The 24,962-nt window shown below is 49.2% G+C and overlaps 2 protein-coding genes across 10 annotated transcripts; one reads left to right on the top strand and one right to left on the bottom strand.

The window, feature by feature from the left end:
* Positions 1 to 28: 28 nt before the first annotated feature.
* prr12a (proline rich 12a) lies at positions 29 to 13,381 on the bottom strand. Its single transcript, XM_037279091.1, has 15 exons — positions 12,892 to 13,381; positions 11,381 to 11,538; positions 10,738 to 10,899; positions 5,807 to 10,509; positions 5,502 to 5,720; positions 4,740 to 5,409; positions 3,491 to 4,014; positions 3,303 to 3,419; positions 3,095 to 3,228; positions 2,553 to 2,992; positions 2,352 to 2,471; positions 1,916 to 2,013; positions 1,572 to 1,703; positions 1,411 to 1,506; positions 29 to 1,333 (listed from the first exon to the last, which is right to left on the bottom strand). The coding sequence occupies exons 1-15, from the start codon at positions 12,972 to 12,974 to the stop codon at positions 1,199 to 1,201; spliced, it is 7,791 nt and encodes a 2,596-aa protein (XP_037134986.1). The 5' UTR covers positions 12,975 to 13,381; the 3' UTR covers positions 29 to 1,198.
* Positions 1,272 to 24,513, top strand: si:ch211-255p10.4 (serine/threonine-protein kinase BRSK2). Of its 9 annotated transcripts, XM_037279132.1 has the most exons (23): positions 14,281 to 15,120; positions 15,698 to 15,785; positions 15,906 to 16,207; positions 16,672 to 17,786; positions 17,860 to 17,954; positions 18,020 to 18,105; positions 18,177 to 18,317; positions 18,426 to 18,542; positions 18,695 to 18,728; positions 18,823 to 18,891; positions 18,967 to 19,113; positions 19,196 to 19,227; positions 19,304 to 19,468; positions 19,898 to 19,995; positions 20,063 to 20,210; positions 20,275 to 20,335; positions 20,549 to 20,575; positions 21,200 to 21,476; positions 21,600 to 21,648; positions 21,725 to 21,848; positions 22,149 to 22,359; positions 22,424 to 22,512; positions 22,594 to 24,513. In XM_037279132.1, exons 4-23 carry the CDS (start codon positions 17,702 to 17,704, stop codon positions 22,804 to 22,806), a joined length of 2,268 nt encoding a protein of 755 aa, XP_037135027.1. In that variant the 5' UTR covers positions 14,281 to 15,120; positions 15,698 to 15,785; positions 15,906 to 16,207; positions 16,672 to 17,701; the 3' UTR covers positions 22,807 to 24,513. The 9 variants fall into 9 exon arrangements, with proteins under 9 accessions (XP_037135021.1, XP_037135022.1, XP_037135027.1 ...); XM_037279126.1 differs by lacking the exons at positions 14,281 to 15,120; positions 15,698 to 15,785; positions 20,549 to 20,575 and adding exons at positions 1,272 to 1,373; positions 4,432 to 4,576 and having other exon boundaries at positions 16,150 to 16,207; positions 20,846 to 21,476; XM_037279125.1 differs by lacking the exon at positions 20,549 to 20,575 and having other exon boundaries at positions 15,903 to 16,207; positions 20,846 to 21,476.
* The last annotated feature ends 449 nt before the right edge of the window (positions 24,514 to 24,962 follow it).

Genomic DNA, 24,962 nt, shown 5'->3' on the forward strand with positions numbered 1-24,962 from the left:
TGATAATAGAGAAGTGAAACACACAGTGTGATCTTTGCAGGTTTTATTTGTTTCTCAAATACAGGAGAGTTAATGTACAGAATGACAAAGAATATCATCAAGAACTGTACAATATTTACACACCTTTTTTTCCTTTTTATGGAAAATTAGATTGTTTTCAAAATAAGTATGCACATACGTCAAAATGATAAAAATGACATGACTATTTCCTCTTTAAATATCACTTATTTATACTCTCCTTCTTCCCACACAGGAAATGGACAGTTGACTTATTTTTCTTTGCATCTGCATGAGTGATGATTGAACTGAAGCACAACAACGTAAGTTTTCAAATACCCCCCCCCACTCTTTTTCTTTCTTTTTTTTTTTAATTTTATTTTACACCCACTGTATTTGATACATTATGTCAGTCTTAATGTCCGTTCCTAAGTGTAGAGGGGAAGACAGCTTGGATATGTGGGTCACGATTGTATACTGAACGTGGTGACAATAAAAAGTATTTCAAATGTTAGGGCAGCAATCCAGCGCTTGTTAAGTTAAAAACCTCCTCATATAAATAATAAAAATGTGTTTATATATTATCACATGGCTGAGTCGTGCTGCCCTTCACGTAGCACTGGATGAGAGCGAGCGAGCGAGAGAGAGCGAGAGAGAGAGAGCATTTATTAACACATCTAATGGTTCGAGTCCTTGTTTACGCTGCTCACGGCACGCTCCACACGTAGTTTAAAAAGCATTCTCGCCCTCTTTCAGTCTTTCCCAAAGCCGACAGCGGATGTTAGTCTTTTCAAAAAAATAATTTATGTAAAAACTAAGCGGTAATAGTTTCTCTTCGAGCTATTGTCTTAATGACGCACAGTTAACGAGATGTTAGCGGCTCCTCTGTGGACTTGGTGTTGCTCCTCACTTTCAGACCTTAGGCGGGTGGTCAAATTCCTCTTGACCGGCAAGTGACCCCAAATCCGGTGGGGTCCCACTCCTCACAATGAAACACATTTCTTTAGTCATTGTTCAAGAAGAAGGAAAAAAGGAGGCCATTGTTCTGATCCCCCCTCGAGTTCATCCTTGAAAATACATCCTCAGATCTTTGAGATTTGAAGAAAATTGATGGGTTGAGGGGAGGCGTCTGTACAGTGGGATCCATCCTGTTCATCTTTTTTTTTTTCATATTCTCCAACTTTAATAAAGCTCATCCCTCTCAGGCTTTGGTGCTGAGCGTGAGCAGCTCGATAAAGGAGCTGAAGAGCGTGTCCAGCCAGCCCTGGTTGGCCATACACTGCTGCACTACCTCCTCCTGGCCCGGGTCCTCGGCCGCCTGCTCGATCGTGTTGGTCTGTGGAAACAAAGACGCTGAGTCGCGAGCAAACGTGGCGGTAAGCTCCGCAAAAATGCAAGGTGGGTCGATCTTACCTCTTTCTTGCACTGTAAGAAGGTGTGGTATTTATAGTGGTGCAGGGAGTGGTACAGGCTGTAGATGCGATATGAGTCAGATGACAGTTTAAGGTCCTGGAGGAAAAAGACGAGAGAATCAGATCGAGAGAAATAACTAAATGTCAAATAAAGTGACACACCTGTGGTTTAGGCAGGCTTTTCTTGACTCTGTTGAGGGTCTTGCGGTTGTAGGCGTCGCCACTGAGCCGCACCCTCACCACTCCCGAGTCCAAGGGGTCCACGATGATCTGGGGGTATGCATGCACAACCTCCTGAGGAAGAAAATGCAGCGAAAATTAAAAGGAGTTGTACGCAAATTCCTTGCAAACAAGCCTCCTGAAGCGTGACTTTGTTCTAAGCCGGGGGAGTTGTGTGCATTCGGTGCATCGTTGACAGACAGCTATGATTAAAGCGCGTTTGGCGGCGACGCCGTCAAAGTACATCCCGTTACGAGACACCCGAAGGACAGCCGGGCGTAGATTACCTGATGCTGAGAGCTCATGCTGACTCTCCTCAACAACCTCCGCTTCTGCTCGCTGAGGATGCTGTCGATCTTCCTCATGGGGGGGAGGTAAAGCTCATCTGGCGGCCAGTCAAGGTAGAGGAGGTGTCATTAGTCATCATACGCCAAGCTGCCACTCGCTTTAATAACACGGGCTGACCCGTAGCGGCTCTTCTATCGCTCCTCGTTCTTTCAACAGATTCTATTTTGGTCTCGCACATCAATATATTTAACAGCTCCTCTGTCAAAGAGATTATGCACGAGCCTACTGTATTGCCATCACTGTTGACTTTCTTTCGCAATTGTGTATTTGAAAGCGTTACTCTTTTACAAAATGACTGTTTAGCAAGTTGTGTTTGTAGGAACAAAATACAAATGAAGCAATTGAATCCAAGGAGGCGGCAAGCGGCATCCTCACCATCCGTGTCCTCCAAAGCTTGGATCATGTCGGGGTCCAGAGCTGTGCTGACGAGCATTTCCACATAGCTGCGGAACATTTCCCTCATTGCTCGGTTGTTCACGCCACCTTTCACGGGCACTGAGTGCGGGAGATTGTTTTCAGTGCAAAATGTACCCCAAAAAAAATAGCGCGACCTTGCTGAACGGGTAAAGAACTTACTTTCGTTCTCACTAGCAGCGTCATCCGATGAGTCCGAGTCGGAGGAGGAGGGAGCTTCCTTCAGCCACTTCTTCCTCTTCTTGGGCGGCGGCTCGGCCTTCACCTTGGCAGGTTTGGACTTCAGTGGCCGATCGGGTTTCTCCTTCCTCTCCGGTGCTTTCCTCTCGTCCTTGCCCCGCCCACGTTCGGTGGCACGTTTCTCCGCTTTGTCCTGAGCCGCTTGCACTCGCTTGTCCTTCTCCGCCTCCGGCTCTTTCTCCTTGGCCTTAGCCACTGCAGACGAGGCCTCTTTTTTCTCCCGGTGTTCTTTCGACGCCGGCGGGGTGGTTCTTGATTTCTCCTTTTGCTCCTTGTCACGCTGGCTGGACGGAGTACATCGCTCCTCTTTTGCTTGGGTTTGGTTTGCGGGAGGGGAAGCCATTCTGGGGAAGGACTGGCGCCTGTGACACATTGACAAAGATCGTCAGTGCCACGCCAAAAGGCTTAAGCGGTACCCTCATCCGTTCCCTTTCATTCCATTTCAAATCAAATTGGTCGTGTACCTGAGAGCAGGCGGGGCCCTGCGCCATGGTCTTCGGGAGCAGACTCTGACGTAGTCCTTCTTGTTGACGTTCTCCAAAAACTTGACGTAGATGCGCTGGTAACGTCTTTTGGCATCTCCAAAGTAACCGAGATACTGCCGAGGATGTACGTTGGACATCAAGTTAAAATACAATCGGAGGAGACCGCAGCGTCCTGAGGTGAACTCACATTGCTTGTGGCACAGAACTGTCTCTGTCCATCTTTAATCTCCGGGCTGAACTTCTGCAGCAGGGCTTTCTGCACCCTCCAGATGGGAGGAGGCTCCCGGCCTGTCTGCAAGGCCAACTGGAGCAAACACAGGAGAACATTTGGATATGGATATACACGTACTGTATTGCATTTAAACACACACGTACCTTGAGTGTTCCAATGTCCTCCACCCGCACCACAAATTCATCCCTTTCTCTGAAGATGCCCTCCCCGCCGCTCTCGCTGTCATCCTCCTCACTCTCTCCAGCGATGGCCGCGTCCTCCTGCTTCTGCGCCAGGTGCAAGTTGGTGTTCTTGGGCGGCGGTCGCTCTTCTTCAGGAGAGGCGGCAGACTCGGGCGAGGGCGTCAGAGACTCTTTTTGAGGAGAAGCTTGAGCAGGAGGAGGTGGGGTCGAAGAAGTGGGAGGGGGAGGAGAAGGAGGAGGAGATGTGGGAGGCGGTGGGAGAGTCGCAGTCAGGGGAGGCGGCGGTGTCTGCGATTTGGCGGCGACGGGGCTCGGAGGCTTGGAGTTCTCCCCTTGTTCTTCTGGGGGAGGAGTAGGTGAGGGGAGAGACAGGGGAGGGAGGGGGGAGGGAGCAGGAGATGAGGAGGAAGAGGAGGCAGGAGAGGGAGGGACGGAGGGAGGTTGGGGACTTGCTGCGGCAGGAGGAGGAATCTCCTCGAGGGACGCTGTAAAGAAAGAGATCAAGGCTGAGCTCCAGTTGACAGGCCTACGAGAAACTGCACACGGCATTGTTGTTAAATGAGGAACATAATTCGACGGTGTATTTAACAAACAGGCTGGGGGATGTAATCATGTGCCAACTCTTGATGTAAATGTATGCAAAAAGCCTTGTGGCATCTGCTGCTACTGCTGCTTAAAAATGCTAATTTGAGCAAATCCTCATTTCAATACAAATAATGGACTCATAATGATGTAACACGTATTGATCCAACGGTTGAGTAGCAAAGTATTTGGACTTCATCCCACCGTCAGGTATGAGCAGTGTTGAAGTACAAATAGTTTGTTGTATATTTTTCATTAGTGTCGTGTGTTGTGTTTATTTTCTTTTGAAAACTGATATCGGTTCTTTCTACTTTCCACAGATAACAATTTCAAAAAAGTGTTTGTACTGCAGCTACGTGGAAGAACGTGTAGCAATAACGACAATGGCGACAAATTGGAAAAACGAAATATTCGGCATCCGTTTTGAGAGTCCTACCAATACCGCCAAGCATTCAACAACAACGGGTAACGTACAGATTTTTCTTCTTCTTCACCGTTCAAGCACACTTTGGCTTTTACCAGAAGAAAAATATCTCGGTATCCACCAATACAATTATCAGCCGTCTGTACTCATAGTCGGCAAAATACTGCGATACTACGACACCGATACACCCTGTATTTGTCTTACGTTCGAGTTTCGGGGCACCGAGTGTCTCCAGCTGTGGTTCGCTCTCCTCCATCATATCGCTCTCCTCGTCCCCTCTGGTACTGCGCTCCTCGTCATTCTCCTCATCCTTGTTCTCGTCCATGTTTGGCTCCTCTGGTTGGAGGATGCAGGGTTCATTGGGCTGGGGTTGTGCGTGAGGTGTAGGAATGTCAGTCTGAGGGCTGAGGGTTGGGGGGTGCAACGGGGGCGTCAGAGGGGAGTGAGAAGGCTGCGGCTGAGGAGTTAACGAGTGATGGATGTTAGCGGTCAGCTGGGGCGTGTCGTACAGGGCGGAAATGGCGGAGGAGATGCTTTTCTGGAGGTCTTGATTTTTTCCGACCGAGTCCTCCTCATCTGAGGAAAACGAGGGCAGGGTCTCAAGGTTCCTCTTCAGCTCGTCCTCCAGACGCTTGGGACTGGGGCAGCTGCCCAAGGCGAGACCGCCATTACCTTCGCCATCCCCGAATGGAGGTGGGGGTGGAGGAGGCGCCGGGGATAATGGACGCAACCCTGATTTACAGGGGGAGGTTTCACCATTGTCGGCATCCATTCCGGGCGAAATATCCAAACTTGGGGGTCGCTTCCCTGTCTTGAGGAAATCCAATAAAGAAGCAACTAAGCCAGCCTTGGACTCTGGATCCTTCTCATCACCCTAGGAGAGTTGCATTGAGGAAATTAGAACCAGTAGCACAAATTTATTGAAGTGTCAATGCTGGATTTCTATTATTGACCAGAAGCTCTTACCCTTTCCTCCAGACTGTCGCCATCTATTCCTTCATTCATCATCTGGCCCTTCTGCTTATTTTTATCCTGCGCCCTGGTGCTTTCAGCGCTACAAGGACCAGGACTGAGACCGAGGGAAGGAGCTGAGCCTACTGAGCCATCGGACAAAGCAGGGTCTGTGCCAGACATCGAGTCTGTCCTCAGCAAGGCATCAGAGGACATGGGAATTGGCAACTTGATCTATTAAAAAAAAAAAAAGAAAAAAGAAAAATGTGATTTGGGAATGTGCGTAATGGAATGTAAATATAAAATGAAGAGCTACTCACCTTCAACGGTGGAATCGGTTCATGCTGTTGCTGTTGGGACTGATGATGGAGCTGCTGCTGCTGTTGCTGCTGCTGCTGGTGGTGTTGGTGATGCATCTGCTCCTGCTCCTTCCCACTCATTTCCATGTACATATCCTCTCTCCGACCTCCTCTTCCTCTGCTCCCGCGGCCTCGGCCCCTGCCTCGCCCCTCCACACTGAATCCCCCTCCGCCAACTGTTCCGCCCATCTCACCCATCATTCCTCGCGGTGTGTAGGGCTCGGGCATGGGGCGAATACGAGGCCTGCCTCTGGGTCGCGGGGGGCCCTCCCTCTTGGGCCTAGTAGGCTTCCGACCTCTCTTCTTGGGGCCGTCCTGAGGCAAAAGGGAGTGGGCACCCATTGGTGGGTAGCCAGAGGCGTGGTAGAAGTCAATGTCACCCATCAAAGGGCTGAGAGAACCACTTCCTCCTCCTCCTTTCCTGCAGCTGGACACCAAATCCGGCAGAAGATCCGGAAGCCGACGACTGTTCAACCTGATGTCAGCAGGCTGGTCAGCTTTATCCTCATCATCTTCAAACTCGTACTCCTGGGCATAACTTTTCTTAGGCAGGGTGTTGGGGTCTCTGCGCTCCTTTAAGAGATGGAAAGAACTCGACTTGAGGAGCTTCTTGGGACGAGATGAGCAGAAAATTGGCGATTGGAGGCCTCCAGAAGCCGCTCCTGCGCTCGTTCCTCCAGGCCCGGATGATAGCTTTGCGGCGGGGTTGTTAGGTCCGGCGTTATTGGAGCCCATACCCATAGCTGGGCCCTGCGACTGAATTAACCCAAGTTGTTCCGTGTTAACGGTGGAGGGGAGCTCGTGAGTTTTAAGGGAATCGAGATCTAGAGTCATCGTATTGTTGCTGGGCTCGTCCAAGCTATGACAGTATGGCTCATAACCCTGATCTCCATGATGACCCATCATATCATACGAAGCTCCGCTACCTCCGCCTGGTCCCCCGCCACTCTGTCCGGCCTTCATGGAGCCCATACCTTCTTGCCCAGTATGGCTTTCATTCATCTCCTCCTGTCCTGGTCCGGCACCACCAGCACAACTTGACTTGTAGTCCTCTGCACAAAACATGTCTTCCATGCCTGGAAAGAAGGAGCGGTCCTCATCTTGGAGAAGGGAATCAGGAAAGCAGATGGACGTCAGGGGAACAAAGCGATTACTTTGTTGGGTTTGGTCCGCTTTCTCGACCGGGCTGACGGTGTCGAACTGGTGCTGCTCCGAGCGCTGTTGGTCTAATTGGCTCTGCTGGGGGGTGAGCTGCTGCGACTCGGGCGGAGGTTGGGGATGGGTCGGGGCGGACGGCGGGGGGATATGGTGAGGGTGCGGGGTTTGCGGCTGGCCGTGAGGGTGGTGAGAATGGGCTTGCTGGTGTTGAGAGCTGGGGTGCTGCTGTTGCTGCTGAGGGTGGTGCTGCGAAAGGTGGTGCATGTGGGAGGAGGTGGGCATCGCGATTTCAGGCTCAGAGAGGAAAGAGTGGAGTTCGGGGGCCGAGTGGGGCTGAGGGTGATGGTGGGACGGGTGCTGCCTCTGCTGCTGCTCCTGCTGCTGTCTGTGGCGCTCGCTGCTTCCTCCGCTCCGTCCACCGCGCCTGTCCTCGGCAATCGCCACATCCGCGCCGGAGGTCTGGGAAAGAGAGCGCTCCAGCATGTCCAAAGACGAGACCACTGAGCTTTGTTTGACTTGGCTTTGTTCGTGCTGATGTGACGAGGGTCCGTGGTTGTAATGAGCCGCTGCCACCTCTAAAGCCTGCGACTGGAGTTGGAGCTGGAGCTGCGTTGTCTGGGACTGAGCTTGAGCCGGATGTTTCGTCGAGCCGAGTCGTCCGCTGGCGCTCTCCATCACGCCTTGCTGTTGACCAATGGCGTGCTGTTGCTGTTGGGGGTGAGAGTCCATCTTGTGGTGCTGCTGATGCTGCGGGTGGGAGTCCATTTTCGGGTGCTGCTGATGTGACTGGTGGGAGTCCATTTTATGGTGCTGTTGGTGTTGCCGGTGTGTCTCCATTTTGTGGTGTTGCTGTTGATGTTGTTGGTGCGTGTCCATCTTGTGGTGCTGCTGCGTGTGAGGCTCGAGTTTGTTGCGAGTCGTATGGGACAACACGGACTGCAGGAGGTGCGGTGACTGGTGGGACTGATCTGTGGGTGAGTCCATAAGAGAGCCAGCGCTTTGAGACTGAGAATGTTGCGGCTGGACCTCCGGCGTCTTACGGGGATAAGGGATTTCAGCACGTTCCTTTTTCTGTAGCTCCATCTGGGTGTGGGGTGGAATCTGAGAATGTGAAGATACGTGCTGGTTATGCGAGGAGTGTTGGGGGCCAAGGGGGTGCTGTGTGTACGGGTCCCCCCGCCCATAGTGGACGACTGAGCCTAGGTTGTCATGGTGAAGAAGGTGCGAGTGCACTTGTTCAGCACTGCCCCGTCCCCCGCTACTCCTGCTACTCCCTACAGGTCTCTCGTTCCTTTGCTGCTGTTGGTGATGGTGCTGCTGCTGCTGTTGTTGTTGCTGCTGCTGCTGCTGTTGTTGGTGTTGTTGCTGTTTCTTCAGTGACATCTCCAGCTGGCTGTCCAGGCCAGAGATAGACCCCCCGGAGTTTGCATTACCGACCCCAGAAGAGGATGTGGCACTGTGGGTGCGTATGACACTCTGGGGGTGGTACCTTTCCTCAGAGGACTTTCCCATGTCATAGCTAAGCCCTTTGCCAGCATCAGATGTTGGCGGCGCCGACTGAGGCTGAGGCTGTGTTTGCTGGGATGTCTGTTGGGACTGCTGTTGGGAATGGTGATGAGAAGCCTGGGTAGCAGGACTGGCTTGTGCCTGCAGCAAGTGCTGGATCAAGAACTCGTCGTCGTCATCTACTTCCTCTTGGGATCTCTGCGAACCGACTCCGAGCATTGACGTGTCAGCCTTTGATTTGGAGGAGGCGGCGTGGTAAGACTGAGCTTGAGAGCTCGGACCTCTGGTGTCAGGGTAGCCCTGTGGGGAGCTTAGGAAAGTAGGAGAGAGAACAGAGGAGATGTATTTATTGGAACCTGCCCCTCCGGGAGACTGCGTGGGACAAGGCGGCACCGGGGAGTGCAGCCCAGGGCGGATAATGCCCGAGTTTCCAGATGGGGAGGGACTCGAATCTGGAATATGATAAGACGCCCCTCCGCTACCCCCTCCACCTCTCTCACTTGCCATACCATTTCCTGCCCCTCCTCCTGAGCCAGAGTTTCCACTTGCTGTGCCACTGCTGCTTCCTCCCCCAGATGCTCCACTACCTGATGACCCACTTGATCTTAAAAGTGCAGGAGAATGACCTGGGGCACCATAGCCCAGTGATGGGCTTCCGGCCCCACCCAGCGAGGAGGGAAGTGATCCATAAGCAGAATCGGTTCCATAGATATCAGTGGGGTATGACTGACTTCGCCCTCCTAAACTTCCATAGCCTTTCCCACCAGTACCTGAGCTCAGGTCCTGGGCTTGTGGAGAACTGAAGCCTCCATAGGATTGAGCGAGATGGGAAGTAGGAGGCTGATTTGGAGAGTATGACTGCGTCTGCTGTTGGGGTGGAGTCTGACCAGTGAGAGCAGAGGTGGGGGGTTTTACAGGCGGCACGGGAGAGCCATAGCCAGAGAGGCAGGATTTGGGGAGGGATTGAGGTGTTGAAGTGGAAGTGGGAGGGGGTTGCTGCTGCTGAGGGGCCGGGGGAGGTGGAGCCGGTTGAGTTGGGGGTTGCTGCCTGGAGGGGGCTGCACTGGAGCTTGAGGTGGGGATGGAGTTGGAGGGGTGAGCCCCAGGAGTGGCCGAAGAAGAAGAGGAGGAGGAGGAGGTAGAGGATGCAGAAGGAGGGGTGAGAGGAGTTCTTGATGACGAGGCCGAACTTCCAGAGGAGTAGCCGCTGCTGGAGCTACTTTTGGTACCTTTCCCAGCAGAGGAAGAAGAGGAGGAGGAAGATGAAGAATACGGAGGCTGGATGATCGGCCTATATTGCTCTGTACGAGAGGAGGCTTTGTGGTCGGACGAGGGGCTCTGGTCGCCCAGCGGGCTGCACGAAAGGCCGGCGTGCCTGTGATGGCTGGCTATTTGTTGGTAGCCTGCCCCTCCACAGCTGAGGTAGTGCTGTAAGGAGTGAGCAGCGGAGGACGAGAGCTGCGGCTGCGATGGCGTGGGCCGCTGGTAGTGCTTGATAACGCTGTCCTGTCTTGGCACGGCCCGCTCCTGAGCCGAGTTGGACTGGGATTGGGACTGAGTTTGGGGCTGGGCTGAGGAGAATACTGATGCGTTATACAGCTGGGAGGACTGGTCTTGGAGCTGCGAGGACAGCAGGTTAAACTGGTGGGACTGCAGGTGCCGAGCAGAAGACGCCTGGGCTGATGAGGCACCTGTAGGGTCCTGGCTGCCCCTATAGGCGGCTGCGGCAGCCCCTTGCGAGGATAGGAGTCTGTCAAAACCCAGGCTGGACTGGGAGGGAGCTTTGATGTGTAGTAAGGGGTCATGTGGGGAGAGCAGGCCATTGGACGTGGGACTAAACGTGGGCGTGTCCTGCAGGGAAAGGGAGGCACCGGGAAAGGAGCGGCTGGAAAAGGATGCTGGGTGCTGATAGGCTGAGAGAGCGGAGGAGGAGGGGAAGGAGCCCGAGCCAGGAAGAGCTCCAGAAATGAATAATTCTGGAGGAGCAGGTGTGTGCATCGCTGTTCAGAACGAGGGGGGAGAAAAAAAAGTTAATTTAGTCTTCCACTTACTGCAAGTAAGAATTATGTGCTATGGACATTTGGTTTGGAACAAAAGGAAAACAAGGGGAAAAAAATAGTCACATCAGTCAACACAATGCACAATCGACTGGAGGTTCTTGTCATGTTATATTGACAGTAGCCACCTTTGAATGTCAACACCTAAGGGAAGAGCAAACACGGTCCCACCTGTCTGCCAGGATGGCGTGCGGAACTGGGAGAGTAAGGAGGAGGCCGAGGGGGGAGCCTGGGGACCCCGAGACTCCAATGCCGAAATCAGATTCATGACTGAGGCATCGGGGGCTGAGGGAGCGGCGTGATGCAGGCCGGTGTCAAACAGCCCCGACAGACCTTTTAGACGAAAACAGGAAACATATCGATTTGCATATTTGCAAGGAAAATCCTCCAAGATAACACATCAACAAATATTAATTATTGGTGGATATATTTGACAAGTGTTGAATTTCTGACTACTCGGAGCATTAACTGTTGACACAATGTAGCATGTGATAAATATAGTCCTCGGACTCGATCCAATTTGGGTTATTTTTAACATTAAGTGGACACTACTTTCACTTATCAATGCCTCACTAATGTACTTTGTAAAGCCTGCAAACCGATTCAGCAGCAGTGACTTATTTGCATGATTTGATTTTCTTGGTCTTCAAATAAATCGCTGTTTGAATTCGTTTTTTGGCTGAATTTATTAAGATTGCACGCATTGTTAGCGCTCATGTCTAGACTAGGACTCACACGGCCGGTCAGCCGCACCGTAATTCATTCGTGCGGCCCCTAATGTTGGGGACACGGTTAGGTATGACATTTATCTCACCCAAACTCCGTCCAGCTGCTCCCCAAGCTCCGCCTTGGCCGGAGCTCCCTGGGTGGTGATTGGTGGCATAGCCCTGCAGAGGGTGTGGGGTGGCGTAGGCTTGGCGGTGGAGGAGCTCAGACTCAGGGTGGGATGATCTGGAACTCCCATATACAAGACTATGAGGAGAAGAGGGGTGGGGGGGATGAAGAAGTGTCATTAATTTCAGAGGACATTTGCAGTCGGTACCTAGAAAGCAGCCTCCTTCCCGAGGTCTCAAGTGTGTGTTAAAATCTCCAAACCTCACATGAATGTCATCAAGACTCCTTGATAGCACTGCAACGCTGACAATCACCCAATGTCAAGAATGAAACTCAAAAGCATTTAAATGACTCATATCTTTCCGGCATAAAAAAAAAAAAAAAAAAAAGTAATAGTGAGGGTGCCGTTGTACCGCAAGAAAATCGCACACGTGACTTATGCAGACCTGTGTGTGCAAGGTCGACATTTTGGGGGGTGAAAATAAACCAGATTAGTGCACTTATCAAAGTATGATTGAAGAGACGAGCTTGTTCATTGATAACGTTGATGTGGCTAACAAGCGAATGCAACCGATCGACGTATATAAAAGGGCAAACATTAGCAAGCACCTCTCCCGTCGTTTGGACATAACATCGCGTGCAAAAGAGGACACAATAGCGTTTAGAGTTCGAGTTGCGGGGTGGGAAAATGTGCCAGAAGCGGCTAGCTAAGTGATGCTAGCAGGCCGCAATTGACTTGCGTGTAAATCTAGCTCGCATGCTAACGTAAAAGGTAATAAGAGGTCTCGTAAACGATTGCAGCGTTGATCCCAACGTCGTCACGCAAACTCATCCAATTCCCAAGTCTCCTTTGGTATTTCTGTTTTTATTGCAACCCTTAAATGTGATTCGAATTGTACAATTTCATTATGCAAATGAGCCTACTATGAGCACATCATCTCCAATCGTGTCTGGAGCCAAATGCTGCAAAAACGGGGGAATTTTCAGAGCAAGGCAACTAAGCCCCCTCTTTTTTTCTACCCTCTTCACGATGCACCATTGAAGATGGCTCCACAAATGCACCTCCAATTCTTGTTGATGTCTGTCAGGGAGGGGGGGCTACTGTGGAGCTTTTTTTTCTTGCACCATTCGTATGCTTTTATTTATCAGAGCATGTGCAGGCCTGCAAAGTAAAAAAAACAATACAAAAAAAAAAAAAAACTGGAGACGCCACTTCCCATCCCCATCTCCAAAATCCACCGTCTGTCTGTCAATCGTATTCAATTCAAATCCCCCCAACCTTTTCCTTTCTCCACCCCGCCCACCCCCACGACACGCACACCGCTCCATTGCTGTTGATAATGTTATTACTAGCAACTCTTCGGGATGACAATGCATCGGCGGTGCGTGTGCGGAGCGTGAAGCCAATGGCGACAATGTGTTTACACGGGGCAATGTAGGCACTGATGCATGCATGCGTGCATGCACATTGTCTGGCTTGTGCCCGATTACCTTGCTTTGGCCGATCTCTCGTAACTCCATCCTGCTCCAGCGCCCAAATCGCCGAACCCTGTTCCCGGGTAATTTCTATCCATCTATGAGGGGGGAACAACCGTATGCGAAAGCGACGTCGCAAGGCGAGGAGCAAAAAAAAAAAATCCAGTCTTTCCCAAGCTCCGTTTCAGGCGATTCTCCCCGGTTTCATAAGCAAGTCCTCCGGAGTGGAAAACAGCATATTGAAAGAGAAATGGAGGGGAGGAGGAGAAAGCTGGATGAAAAAAGAGGGGGGTCTACGGGGTTATAATCCAACCAGCTCGAAAAAAGACGCTCTTCCTCATTTTCCTCCTTCCACGTTTATCATTTCCATGAAGGTAGTCCGAATCCAGTCCCGCTCATGATGAAGATGTCGCGGATTTGGCCGCCAATGGGCGAAACGCTGATGAACATTTGATTTCCAACGCGTCCCCTTTTTCCCCCCCTCTCTCTCTCTCTCCTCTCTCTGTAGTGCCTCCTCCCCTTTCTTTAGGCTAGGTTTTTAGGCTACGCTGCAAGTGCCTTGCAAAAAAATGTTGCAAAGGACAAGGGAGGGACAGACTCATCGGTAGCAAGCGTTCCCACTATGCACGCGTGCACCCGACGATAGGAGAAATCCCTCATTTAAATGTTTGTCCTTTTCATGCAAATACGCACCGCCATTGAGCACCTCTCCTCCTCCGTTTTCGGGATGCTAACAGCTAGCCGCAGATGCTAGCTGTCAGGAACGACGCATGCGAATAAAAGCGGCGTTATTTGGCCCTCTGCACGCCAACTGCCCGCGCGCAACCCTTCTGCTATGCAATCAAAAAGCGTCCACGTATGAAGTGGTTATTAACAATAAAGCGAGAAAACAAGTTAAAAAAAAATTAGCAGGCCGCGTTTTTTTTTAAAAATACATCTTTACTCATTTTCATCCGAGGACGCCATTTTTGAAGGCGGCTCTTCGTCCTCTCCTTTCCCTTAGTCGCTTCTCCTCGCTGGTTCCCTCCGCTGCGCGCTCGAACTGACCTCCCCTGCGCTTGCCGACGCGTCCGCTAACCAGCTAGGCATGCTTTTCCACATTTTCGCCACATTGTTACGTTAATGATGCAAGAGAGACAAAACACAGGACAATAACATACGGAAGCTCGATGATGATGTGAGGTGGTGGTAAACATTCGTGTGCAACAATGCGTGCCATTGCACATCCAATTTTGTAAATAGAATTCAAATAAATCCCACAAAATGTCAATTTCATAAATGCGGCGGTCAGACATGACAAAGTGCACTGAAGCCATAGCTCATAAATCTCAAGCGCAACTGACGGACATACACAGCTATTTCTCATTATTACATGCAGTTAGCATCTACGCCACAAGAGGGCACACTGGAGCACGACCGCACTCTCTGGACAATACAATAGGAACACCTGCATTAATACAAAACCTAACACAAGAGCTTTCATTTCTGTCAATGGGTGACAACTATTCAACTATTGATTATTTTTAAGAAAAGGTTCTAAATGATTTGTGATGTCACATTAAATGCTTATACAAGGTTGTTGGTTAAACAAACGCTGAAACAGCCTAAACCAACAAAACCTGTGACACAAAATCCGGAATCTCCAGTCAGAAAAAAAATCCCCTCCCTTAGCTCCCCCCTGCTGAGAGTATTTGAGATGCATTAGGGGGCCTTTGTGATGCGCATTGTTTGCCTCTAAAGGTCTGTCATCTGCATATTCATTAGGAAGACTTCCAAAACAAAAGAAGGGGAATTAAAGTATTTAACAACCCTTCAATTAAAGGGGTGGCTGTTCACATGCATTAGGATAAATACTAAAGTAGAGAAGAACATTAAGAGCTTAAACTATACAATGACTTTAAAACATGTATACCTTGCGTATAAAAAGTCGACACCCCCCCTGTTCAAATAAAATGAAACCACAAGTGTGCAAGTTTTGAACAGGGGTGTGTAGACTTTTTCCTACCCACTTCAAAGCTCCACAGTACCTGACACCATCAACGCTTCGGAAGCGTCTGCCTCTCCCCCCCTCCCCACCATCTCACTCCCTTCTTCACGTCTTCGTGTAGCAGATGTGCACTTGACCGCAAACTCTTGCAGGAGCGCGCTCTCGACACAGCGCGCCTCTTCTGTCAACATGCCAAGAAGCTCTGACGAAGCTGCACCGGCACCATGCCAGCTTATCAAAGCAGACGCTGGCAAGTGGTGAGTTTTGACTATGACTCAAACTATCCATACAAATGCATCATTAGCCTTTTGTAAGTTATTAGCAACCATGTTTAGAGTTACATTGCTAAACATTCATAGTGAGGGAAATTCACATGTTTATTTATTTTATTTTTTTTACAGTAAACTAATCGTGAACCATATCAAAATGTATCCCTTGAGTGTAAATGTAGCAATCCAGACTTGTTTACGCCGGGCTGTTATGTAACAAAAATGTCTTGAGAGGTATTAAAAGGTTTAAAATAGCCTTTGACGTCGTGTATGACCTGTCCTGCGCATTCGAGGTCGCCGCTTCGTGTTACACTTACATGAACATAAGGGGGGCGGGGGCATTTGTTGCATTAGTGGTGTGCAGTTTACTCACGGGTAATCACTTTATGCACATAAAAGTAAAGCGGGGCCGTTGAAATAATCCTTGATGCAGATTTAGGATCTTTTTAGAGATGATCCCAACATTTTAGGTGCTTTTTTTTGTATGATGCGTGACACATGCAACATTTTGCATGCATGAATGATCTAACATATGATTAGGTTGTAATCTGGATTTGTGTTTCAGTATCAGAGAGAAGGGCACGGTGGAGTGTCAAGACCTCCTCGACGCCTTCCATGCCTGTGCAAAGACTCTGTCTGAGGGATCGTGACATGTGAGTAGCTTTAATATGAAAGTTGTTCCAAAAATATTGACTAATATTTGACTAAAAATGGGAATTTCATTTTATAATTTTTTTTATTTATTTCATTTTTTTCCAAACAGTTTCCAGCAGAAAGTGGATTGAACCATCTGGAAAAACTGGAGGGGAGGAGACACGTTTGTACAAGGGACTTGTCAATGCCAACCGTGTTTTGTAAAGATTTTATTGTATTTTATTCTGGACTGTCAATGCTGTCTTGTGTAAGCATATTTTGCAAAAAATAAACTTGAATAATTTAAAGTACACACTCTATTTTTGTTTTGTGTTCATTGTGGAGTGTTATTGGAGTCTCCAAAATGCGTCCTGCCTTTTCCAGGTTCAAATCTGAAGGTATTCAAAGTTGCATGGGTCCATTTGTGAGATTTATGGACAAGGTAAATTTAAGCATTATCTTTCAACACTTTGTTGCAGTCCAAAAATTGCTGGTATGTAAGTGATGGTATGAGAATGCTATAAAATCCAATCATTGCTTCTGTCCTGTTTCTATTTTGGCAGCATGGTTGCTGCAAATAAATCTTCCTAGCTGCATGAGAATTGTCCAGTCTATCACAATTGAATTGAAGCTTTAGAAAATTATTCGCCCACACAAAACAAATCGAGATCTTAACGGTTTTTAACTTTCGAGATGACTCGTTAGATGTCCTATGCATTTGTTTTAATAATACCACAGATTATGTGTCTTGACATATGAAGGGATTGACAATAAAGCTGACTTTGACTTTGACTTTGACGTCACGTTTTTTTATTTAATATCACAAAATCTAGCGTTTGAACAGGTATGTGTCGACTTTTTCCTATCCATTGTATTTTTCTTTTTTGCATTGTCACTCTTTGGCAGATGTGCAACACCTCAGCATCGTCATCTCCTATTGGCCATCTGTTTATAGCCTGGATGCGGGAGGGGGAGGGCGGGGCTGGAGAGGCGAGAAGAGAGGATGGAGAAGGACCCGGATGCTGATGCGAGTGATGCGAAGGAAGAGAGAGAGAAAAATACCGATTTACGGCAAGAAAAGCGATGGGAGTGTAATACAACGGGGCCTATAAACGCTCCGACAATTATCAGCTAAAGAGGGAACCGGAGGTAGCGCTAAACGGGAGATACTTGTGTCGCTTTTCTTTTTTTTTTTGCAGCCGCTTCGGAGAAGATGCTGCTGTGAGATCGGCTGCCTCCTCGCAGGGATGTAGAGCTGATCGCTGGGGAGGACAGGACAGGCGGGGAGAGGGGGGGGACTCCGAGACGACACCGGAATGCATATTTTTTCGCCGGCTACGCGCCGCATCCACCTGTCGAGAGAATGAGTCGTCCGTTGAGGCAGTGTAACGAGCGTTTCTCGGAGTGCGACGAGTCGAGGCGCCGGGGCTTATTTTGACAGGACGGCCGCTGGGTCAAGGCGCTGAAGCTAAAGCTACAAGCTAGCCTCGCTGCTGTGTGGGAGAGCGGCGGCGAGGCTACATTTAGCATGTCGGGGCACCTGTGAGGCCTGACAGAGAGAGAAAGAAGCATAAAATTCCAAAAACTGGATCTATGTTGGCCCACTTTCAATGTAATTTTTTTCCAAATACTCGTCTTTGGATCGGTGTGTGACAAGATGTTAGTTGTGTAAATAAGTGCTTGACTTCTGTCATGTTTATTCCTTTTCTTCAGCACTACTGAGCTTTTTCATAAATAAGTACAAAAAAATTGACAAGGAAATACTAACTTGTCAGGTTTAAATGGAGGCTTTTACGGACTTCCCTCCCTATTTGCTAAGTATCTTCAAATGCGAGTGCTGTGTATGCCACAATAACATCTGGATAAGCTGTAGAATATTTCAGTAATTGCAATAATTGCCGTACGTGTAGTCTAGCGTTCCTCAAGTAAGAGCAGTATGAGTAAAGAACTGTCTTTGAGTCAGTCCGCTCAATATGTCGGACCCTATCGGCTGGAAAAAACACTGGGCAAGGGACAGACGGGTGAGTCGAAGAAAACAAAATGTTCACGTCGCAATTTGTGGAATTAACTTCACTCAAATGATTCCTCTTTTAGGTCTGGTCAAGCTCGGCGTCCACTGCATCACCGGTCAGAAGGTGGCCGTCAAAATCGTCAACAGGGAGAAGCTGTCCGAGTCGGTTTTAATGAAGGTACGCTGACTTTTGTGTCGATTTCAAAACTTGCACGCTTCATTCTTCCTTCTCCATCCGAACAGGTTGAGAGGGAGATCGCCATCCTGAAACTGATCGAGCATCCGCATGTGTTGAAACTGCACGATGTATACGAGAATAACAAGTACCTGTGAGTTCCCGCCGCACATGATACAAGAACCTACTGGATGAGTTGTTGAGACCAGATCTGTGTTTGTCTAGATACCTGGTCCTGGAACACGTGTCAGGAGGAGAGCTCTTTGACTACCTGGTGAAGAAAGGCCGTCTGACTCCCAAAGAAGCCAGGAAGTTCTTCAGGCAGATCATTTCGGCTTTGGATTTCTGCCACAGTCACTCCATCTGGTTGGTTCTTACAATTGTTAATTATAATGGAGTGATAATTCATAGTGGGATGGCACGTCTTTAAAATTACACACTCGTCAACAAGTGTTTTCTGATCATCACTTTCAGCCACAGAGACCTAAAGCCTGAGAACCTGCTGCTGGATGAGAAGAACAACATCCGCATCGCTGACTTTGGTATGGCTTCACTCCAGGTTGGAGACAGTCTGTTGGAGACCAGCTGCGGGTGAGTGTTTGTGTGTTTCATTTGCCCACCAACACATAACAAGGCTTTTTTTGTTTGTTTTTTCCAAAATTTGTTGCGTCACATGTTTACACACTTGGAGTCCTCGAAATTGGAAGAGGAATGCATGTAACACGATTATCGTCCTTTTTCAGATCACCGCATTATGCGTGCCCCGAAGTCATACGGGTAAGTTGCCAAATTTCATACATGCATGTTTTTCTTTACATGAGCGGGATGATTTTGCAGTAAATGTTGATTTTTTTGGGGGGATTTTCTGTAGGGGGAGAAGTATGATGGAAGGAGAGCAGATGTGTGGAGCTGCGGGGTCATTCTTTTTGCTCTGCTGGTGGTAAGTGCTTAGGTCTCTTTCTCCTTCCTATTGACCTTTTATTTATTTTCCTACGTGCCACTCTTTTGCTCTCAGGGCGCCCTGCCCTTCGACCACGACAATTTACGCCAGCTCCTGGAAAAAGTGAAGAGCGGCGTCTTCCACATGCCGCACTTCATCCCACCGGACTGCCAGTCCCTGCTCAAGGGCATGATCGAGGTCAACCCTGAAAAGCGTCTCACGGTTCGCGCCGACGTCTACCTTTTTTACATCTGCTCTATGGACTGAATAGAAAAAAAAACCTGCTTCCTTGTTTGCCCTACAGCTGGAGACCATTCAGAAACACGCCTGGTATCTGTGAGTACACGTTCAGTCGTCTATAGGAGCACCATGCGACATTCTTCACAAACGCGTGTGGCGTGTGTGTGTGCAGGGGTGGGCGCAACGAGCCTTGTCCAGAGCAGCCTCCACCTCGACGAGTGTGCGTAGGGCAAATCTTATCGCTGACTGAGCTGGACCCGGATGTGTTGGACAGCATGCATTCACTCGGCTGTTTCAGAGACCGCGTCAAGCTCACGCGAGATTTGCAATGTGAAGAGTAAGCATTTTTATTTTCCCACACTATCCCCCAAAGAGACAAATGTATTGTAAGTATTGTTTTGGGATGCTTTTCTGGAATGTGGCACAGAGAAGAATGGAACCAGCTGGCCTTTCTTTCTTTGGCCTGGTCCAAACTGATAAGTTGGTTTTCATTAAGACCGCCTTTTCTTTTTTTTTTTTTCCTTCCCTCTTACAATGGACTTAAGCCAAGACTATAACTCACATTTTATGGTCGATTCCATTTTAGGCTGCATTCTTTACAAGTGCCAGCTATCTTTCTAATTTGCGGTTTTCATTTGCTCTCATGTTCTGTCGGATTGAGGACTTTTTACAGAGTACATTTATACAGCTCTTCAAGTCGGCGCAAGAAAACGCTGACTGTCAAGCAGCTAATAAAAGGAAGCTGTCTTTCTCTTTTGTTTTTCAGAGAAAACCAGGAAAAGATGATTTACTACCTGCTGTTGGACAGGAAAGAGCGCTACCCCAGCTACGAGGACGAGGACTTGCCTCAGCGCAATGACGCCGGTGAGTCACTCGGTGGCAGTGTAGGGACATCAGAGATTGTTCAGCGCTCAACTCCCTAAATTTGCAGATCCTCCTCGGAAGCGCGTGGACTCTCCCATGCTGACGCGCCACGGTCGCTGCCGTCCAGAGAGGAAGAGCCTGGAGGTGCTGAGCGTCACGGAACAGGGCTCGCCCACACCTCCTCGCCGGGCTCTGGACGCCGCGCACAGCCAGAGGTAAGTGAATATCAAAATGAGAATGTTGATGAGTACAATTTTGCTGATGTTGACACTCTCCCAGGTCTCGCTCAGTGAGCGGAGCTTCCACCGGTCTCTCCTCCAGCCCCCTCAGCAGTCCCAGGGTAAGACTCAGCTGTTGCAACATCTGAACACAGATTCCAAATTGAATTTCGGACTTGCATTGGTATCATTTACTCATTGTTATAGTCAACAGTCCATTTAAAAAAAAAAAAAAAGACTACTGTTGTAAATTGCTGTTCTATGAAATATGAACCGCCAGAAACATCCTTTTATCCATCTCCTCTGATCATGTTTTAACATTACCACAAATCAAGCTCCTCAGAGTAAACCTCACGCGGCAGGTTTGTGTGACATTATTTTTCACTTTTCTGCTGTCCTCATGCCACATCTCTTCCACATCCTGCATGAGCAACATGCGTGCACTAAAACCAAAGCGTGTAAATATCGGGTCGTGATTTCACCGGACACGTTCACAGCTCGCAAGATGCGCTCTTTTGTCATGAAGCATGATATTCATTTCCATCCTTCTTTCTCCATGTTCCATCCCTTCTCTTTCTTCTTTTCCATTTGCCCCCCCCCCCACCCCCCCACCCCATCCCAACGCTCCTCAGTCCTATCAAAGCCCCATTTTCACTTTCAGCCAATCAGAAGTCACCTCCGCTGCCGCTACCCCCCAAACAAAGGAGCCCAAACAGGGGAGCGCCACCACACCTCGCCCGGCACGGGCACACGACAGGCCCAAAGCTCCCCCCCATCCAAAGAACCAGACCCTGCCCAGCAAGGGACCCGCCGAACGGCTTCACCTCCAGCCCATCAAATCCCTGCCTCTACACAACCCATCCTCCCGCTCGCCATCCCCCTCTCCGCTGCTCTCACCCGTTTCCCGTTTCCTCTTCCCTTCGTCCTCTGTCCTAAAGTCGGTGACTAAGAGCTTGTACCCAAACTCTGCCCACTCTGTGCCGCAGGTCACTCCCCAGGGCTCTCCGTTGCCCACGCCCTTGGGCACCCCTGTCCACCACCCTCACCACCCTTCCTCCACCCCGCCCTCCTCCTCCTCGTCCTCATCCTCCTCGCGGGCAGAGGGAGGGGGCGGGGTGGGCTCCCTGTCGCTCACCCCGCCCTCTAGTCCCGGAGGGGGAAGCGGGATCGCGGCCAGCAGCTCCGCCCATTGGAGGACTCGCCTCAATTCTTTTAAGAACAACTTGTTGGGCTCGCCGCGGTTCCATCGTCGCAAACTGCAAGGTGAGCGGCTCTTGATGTTGATGTTTATGTTGGTGCTCCAAGATACCCGCAGGTAGGGAAAGTCAAGTGAGACAATCGCAGCTTTACGATCTACCAGACTTACCAAGTCGTTGTCTCTTTTAGTCCCGACGTCAGAGGACATGTCCAGTTTAACACCGGAATCGAGCCCTGAGTAAGTCTTCATTTGTGCATGATCAAAAAGCCAGCTTGCCTGTTGAACGTCTTTTTCTGCCCTCGTGTCATCCCAGGCTGGCAAAGAAGTCCTGGTTTGGGAACTTCATCGGCCTGGAGAAAGAGGAGCAGATCTTTGTGGTGATCCGAGACAAACCTCTAAGTTCGGTCAAAGCCGACATCGTCCACGCCTTCCTGTCTGTAAGTGTCCGATGCGCTCCATCCTTCATGCGTCTCAAAGGTCGCGGCCGTGTTTTTGTTTTTAGGGATGTCATTGTTTGTGCTTCTTTTATCTCCGTGTCGTCTTTATTTCAGTTCCGCTCACCGGCGGCACATTGATGAATCACTTTGCTTTTGCCTGTGGCTCACTCTTTCTCTCCTCTCCACACCCTCACCCTCCTCACCTTTTGTCTCCCCCGCACTCACGTCGGCCCCCCGTACCTCTCCCGCCTCGTAAGTCTGTCGGTCTCTCTGCTTCTTCTCTGTCTTCCCGCCGCGCAGATGCCGTCGCTCAGTCACAGCGTCATCTCCCAGACAAGCTTCAGGGCCGAATACAAGTCCTCCGGCGGCCCTTCCGTCTTCCAGAAGCCCGTCAAATTCCAGGTGGATATTGCCTTCTCCGAGGGCGAGAGGGAGCGGGACAGGGAGAGGAGCGAGAGGGACGGAAGGAGGGAGACGGGAATCTACAGCGTGACGTTCACCCTCATATCAGGCGAGTCGCAGACATCCGTCGGCTTCTTAATTGCCCGTGCTAATTTGACATCACGCATCCTTAGGTCCGAGTCGCAGGTTCAGACGAGTGGTGGAAACGATTCAAGCCCAGCTTCTCAGCTCCCATGATCAACCCCTGGTGCAAGCCCTATCTGGTGAGCTTGTGATTGATGACTTGAGCGGTGGGGACCTTCGGTCGTCAAACAAAAGGGTGACTTTCCCGTTCTCGTCTCCCGATCCCTTCCCAGATGAGAAGAACGGCCGACCCCACAGGACCCCCACCCGCCAAAATTCCAGGCGATCAGAGGGTGGGGGCGACAGGTGCGAGTGGGGCGACCGAGCGGATGGCGCAGGCATCGGAGGCAGCGGCGGCGTTCTGCAGCGCAGAGGCTCGGCCAAGGAGAGAACCCGACTGCTGTCCACCAACGGAACCCAATCGCAACCGTAGGTTAGAACGGGAAACGGCGCCGCGGGATGCCGGATCGACTTCCGCACTCTTTGACTTTATCTTCAAGCATCCCTCGCAAACCACGAGCTCCTCCCTCGACTTAAGTCGGAGTTGCTTTGATAATAGCAAGAATTGAGCCTTCCCCCCCCACCATCATGCTTTTGTTTTTAACAATTGTCTTGATCCTTCGGATGACCCGGATTCCAACACCGGAGCGACGGAATCGGTCTTTAATGAAAACATACCACGTGAATGAGTAGTTTGGTATCCCGCCATAGATACGGCTTCTCAAACTCAAACTAGGAAGTGCTAACGTGCATGCCGGTTAGCAAATCAGCCCGCTAGAAGACAAGACCCGATAGCTCGTCTGCCATAAGCATTGTACTACAGCATTCGATACCAAAAAGAATTAGGTGTGTTGTGACGGTTCTCCCGGTTAGACGGTGCGCGTTGGTGTCACTCTCAGGTGACGCGCGTCCACGAGTAGTCGAGCGACCGCTCGCTGGCGAAAGACATCGTGTATGTCAGTGGCAGATTCAACCTGAAGCGTTCTCCTCCCTGAGGAGCTTCTCAGGAGGGCAGCGCCCTACCCTGACTCAAAGAAAACCAACCAAGTAAGCTATGTAAGTGAATGTGAATTTTATTTTTATTTATTTCCTTTGCGGACGTGCAGTGATTGCAGCAAGGACAGCACACTCGCTGGGAAGAGGAAGCTGCTTTTTTTGGGGGGGGGGGGGGTATTTAATTTCTCTTCAGAGGCAAGATGAACTAATGCACTTGGACTCCTGTTACTCTGAGATTTTTTTTTTTTTTATTTCAACAGAAATAGGAACATTACTCTATGGAGAGAGACGAGAGAGGAAAAAAAAAACACTATGTGTGTATATGTCCATGAACGTCCTCACAGCTGTTTTGCCCCACATCGAAAAAGAACGACATTCCCAACCTACGAAGCTTCATATCGAAGTCTCCTGTTTTCGTCCCAAAATTTTCACAGCTCATTCTGTCACATCCTCGGTTGACCGGGACTTTGTCAAGGGCAAGTAAGCAAATCGTCCCTCACACAGTCGGCTCGTAATACTCAAGTACTCCAATAGACTAGCAGATGCTCTTCACCAGTCTTCCATGCAGCACAATATGCAACTAATGTGCAGGATGTTGACCAACGGTTTCTGTTTGCATATTTATTAACTTTGGTTTTACCGATCCATCACATTGCACTTTGTAAAGGCAGTCCAAGGTTCATCATCTGATATTTAATTCATCACGCTTATCGCCGGTTTGTGCGTTTGATTGAACTTGACAGATCAGAAGACGGCAACCAATTTGTTCCATCTTTTTGACCCCCCTCGTTGTCACTTTGACCCGGTTGTCTGCCCCTCACATGTTGTGTAGCCCTCATCAGCACGCGAGAAACTGTCATTCGCCTCACCGTGTCCACTCGACTTTCTCTTCTATACGCCGCCACGTTCACTGTCATTGACCCCAACTGTGGCCAAGATTGTAAACTATTCTCCATCCATAAAGGGTCAGTAGAATAAGGTGTCGAAAAAAAGAAATGTCTGTATCATAATTTAAATATAAAAAGTGCACTATTATAACTATTGCCTGTGATTAAAAAAAGAACAATTATGATTGAATCGATGGTCAAAACAAAGAGAGATCCACCTTATTGTTATGGTTACAATAATAAATCCTAAATCTGTGTATGTGGCTACTATTATTTCTGGCACATCCATTTTATCCTGTTGAGTGTATTCCAGCTGACTTTAGGTGAAGGCAGAGAACGACCTGTGCCACAAAGACAGAAGACACCAAATGAACCCAAGTTAGGTGAGTGTCAAAACACTTTTTTATATTTTAATATTCATTTAATATTTTAATCATCCAGTGATTCCCAACCACTGTGACCTCTGATTGAGTCATGTGGGAAATTTTCCATTTCTATTCAAAATGTATCTTTGTTTATGTGACATCTAACAGGGCAATAATGAAATGCTTCTGCATGTTAGTATAATGTAATAAATGCATATGTAGTCTCATTATGCCAAATAGTGCAATGTGAGAAATATATTATTGATAGTGTGAGATACTAACATTGATTATTCGATTTATTATGAAGCATACGTATACATAATATCGTACTTCAATTGAAA

This window comes from Syngnathus acus, chromosome 19, assembly GCF_901709675.1.
Source record: "Syngnathus acus chromosome 19, fSynAcu1.2, whole genome shotgun sequence".
Lineage (NCBI taxonomy): Eukaryota > Metazoa > Chordata > Actinopteri > Syngnathiformes > Syngnathidae > Syngnathus > Syngnathus acus.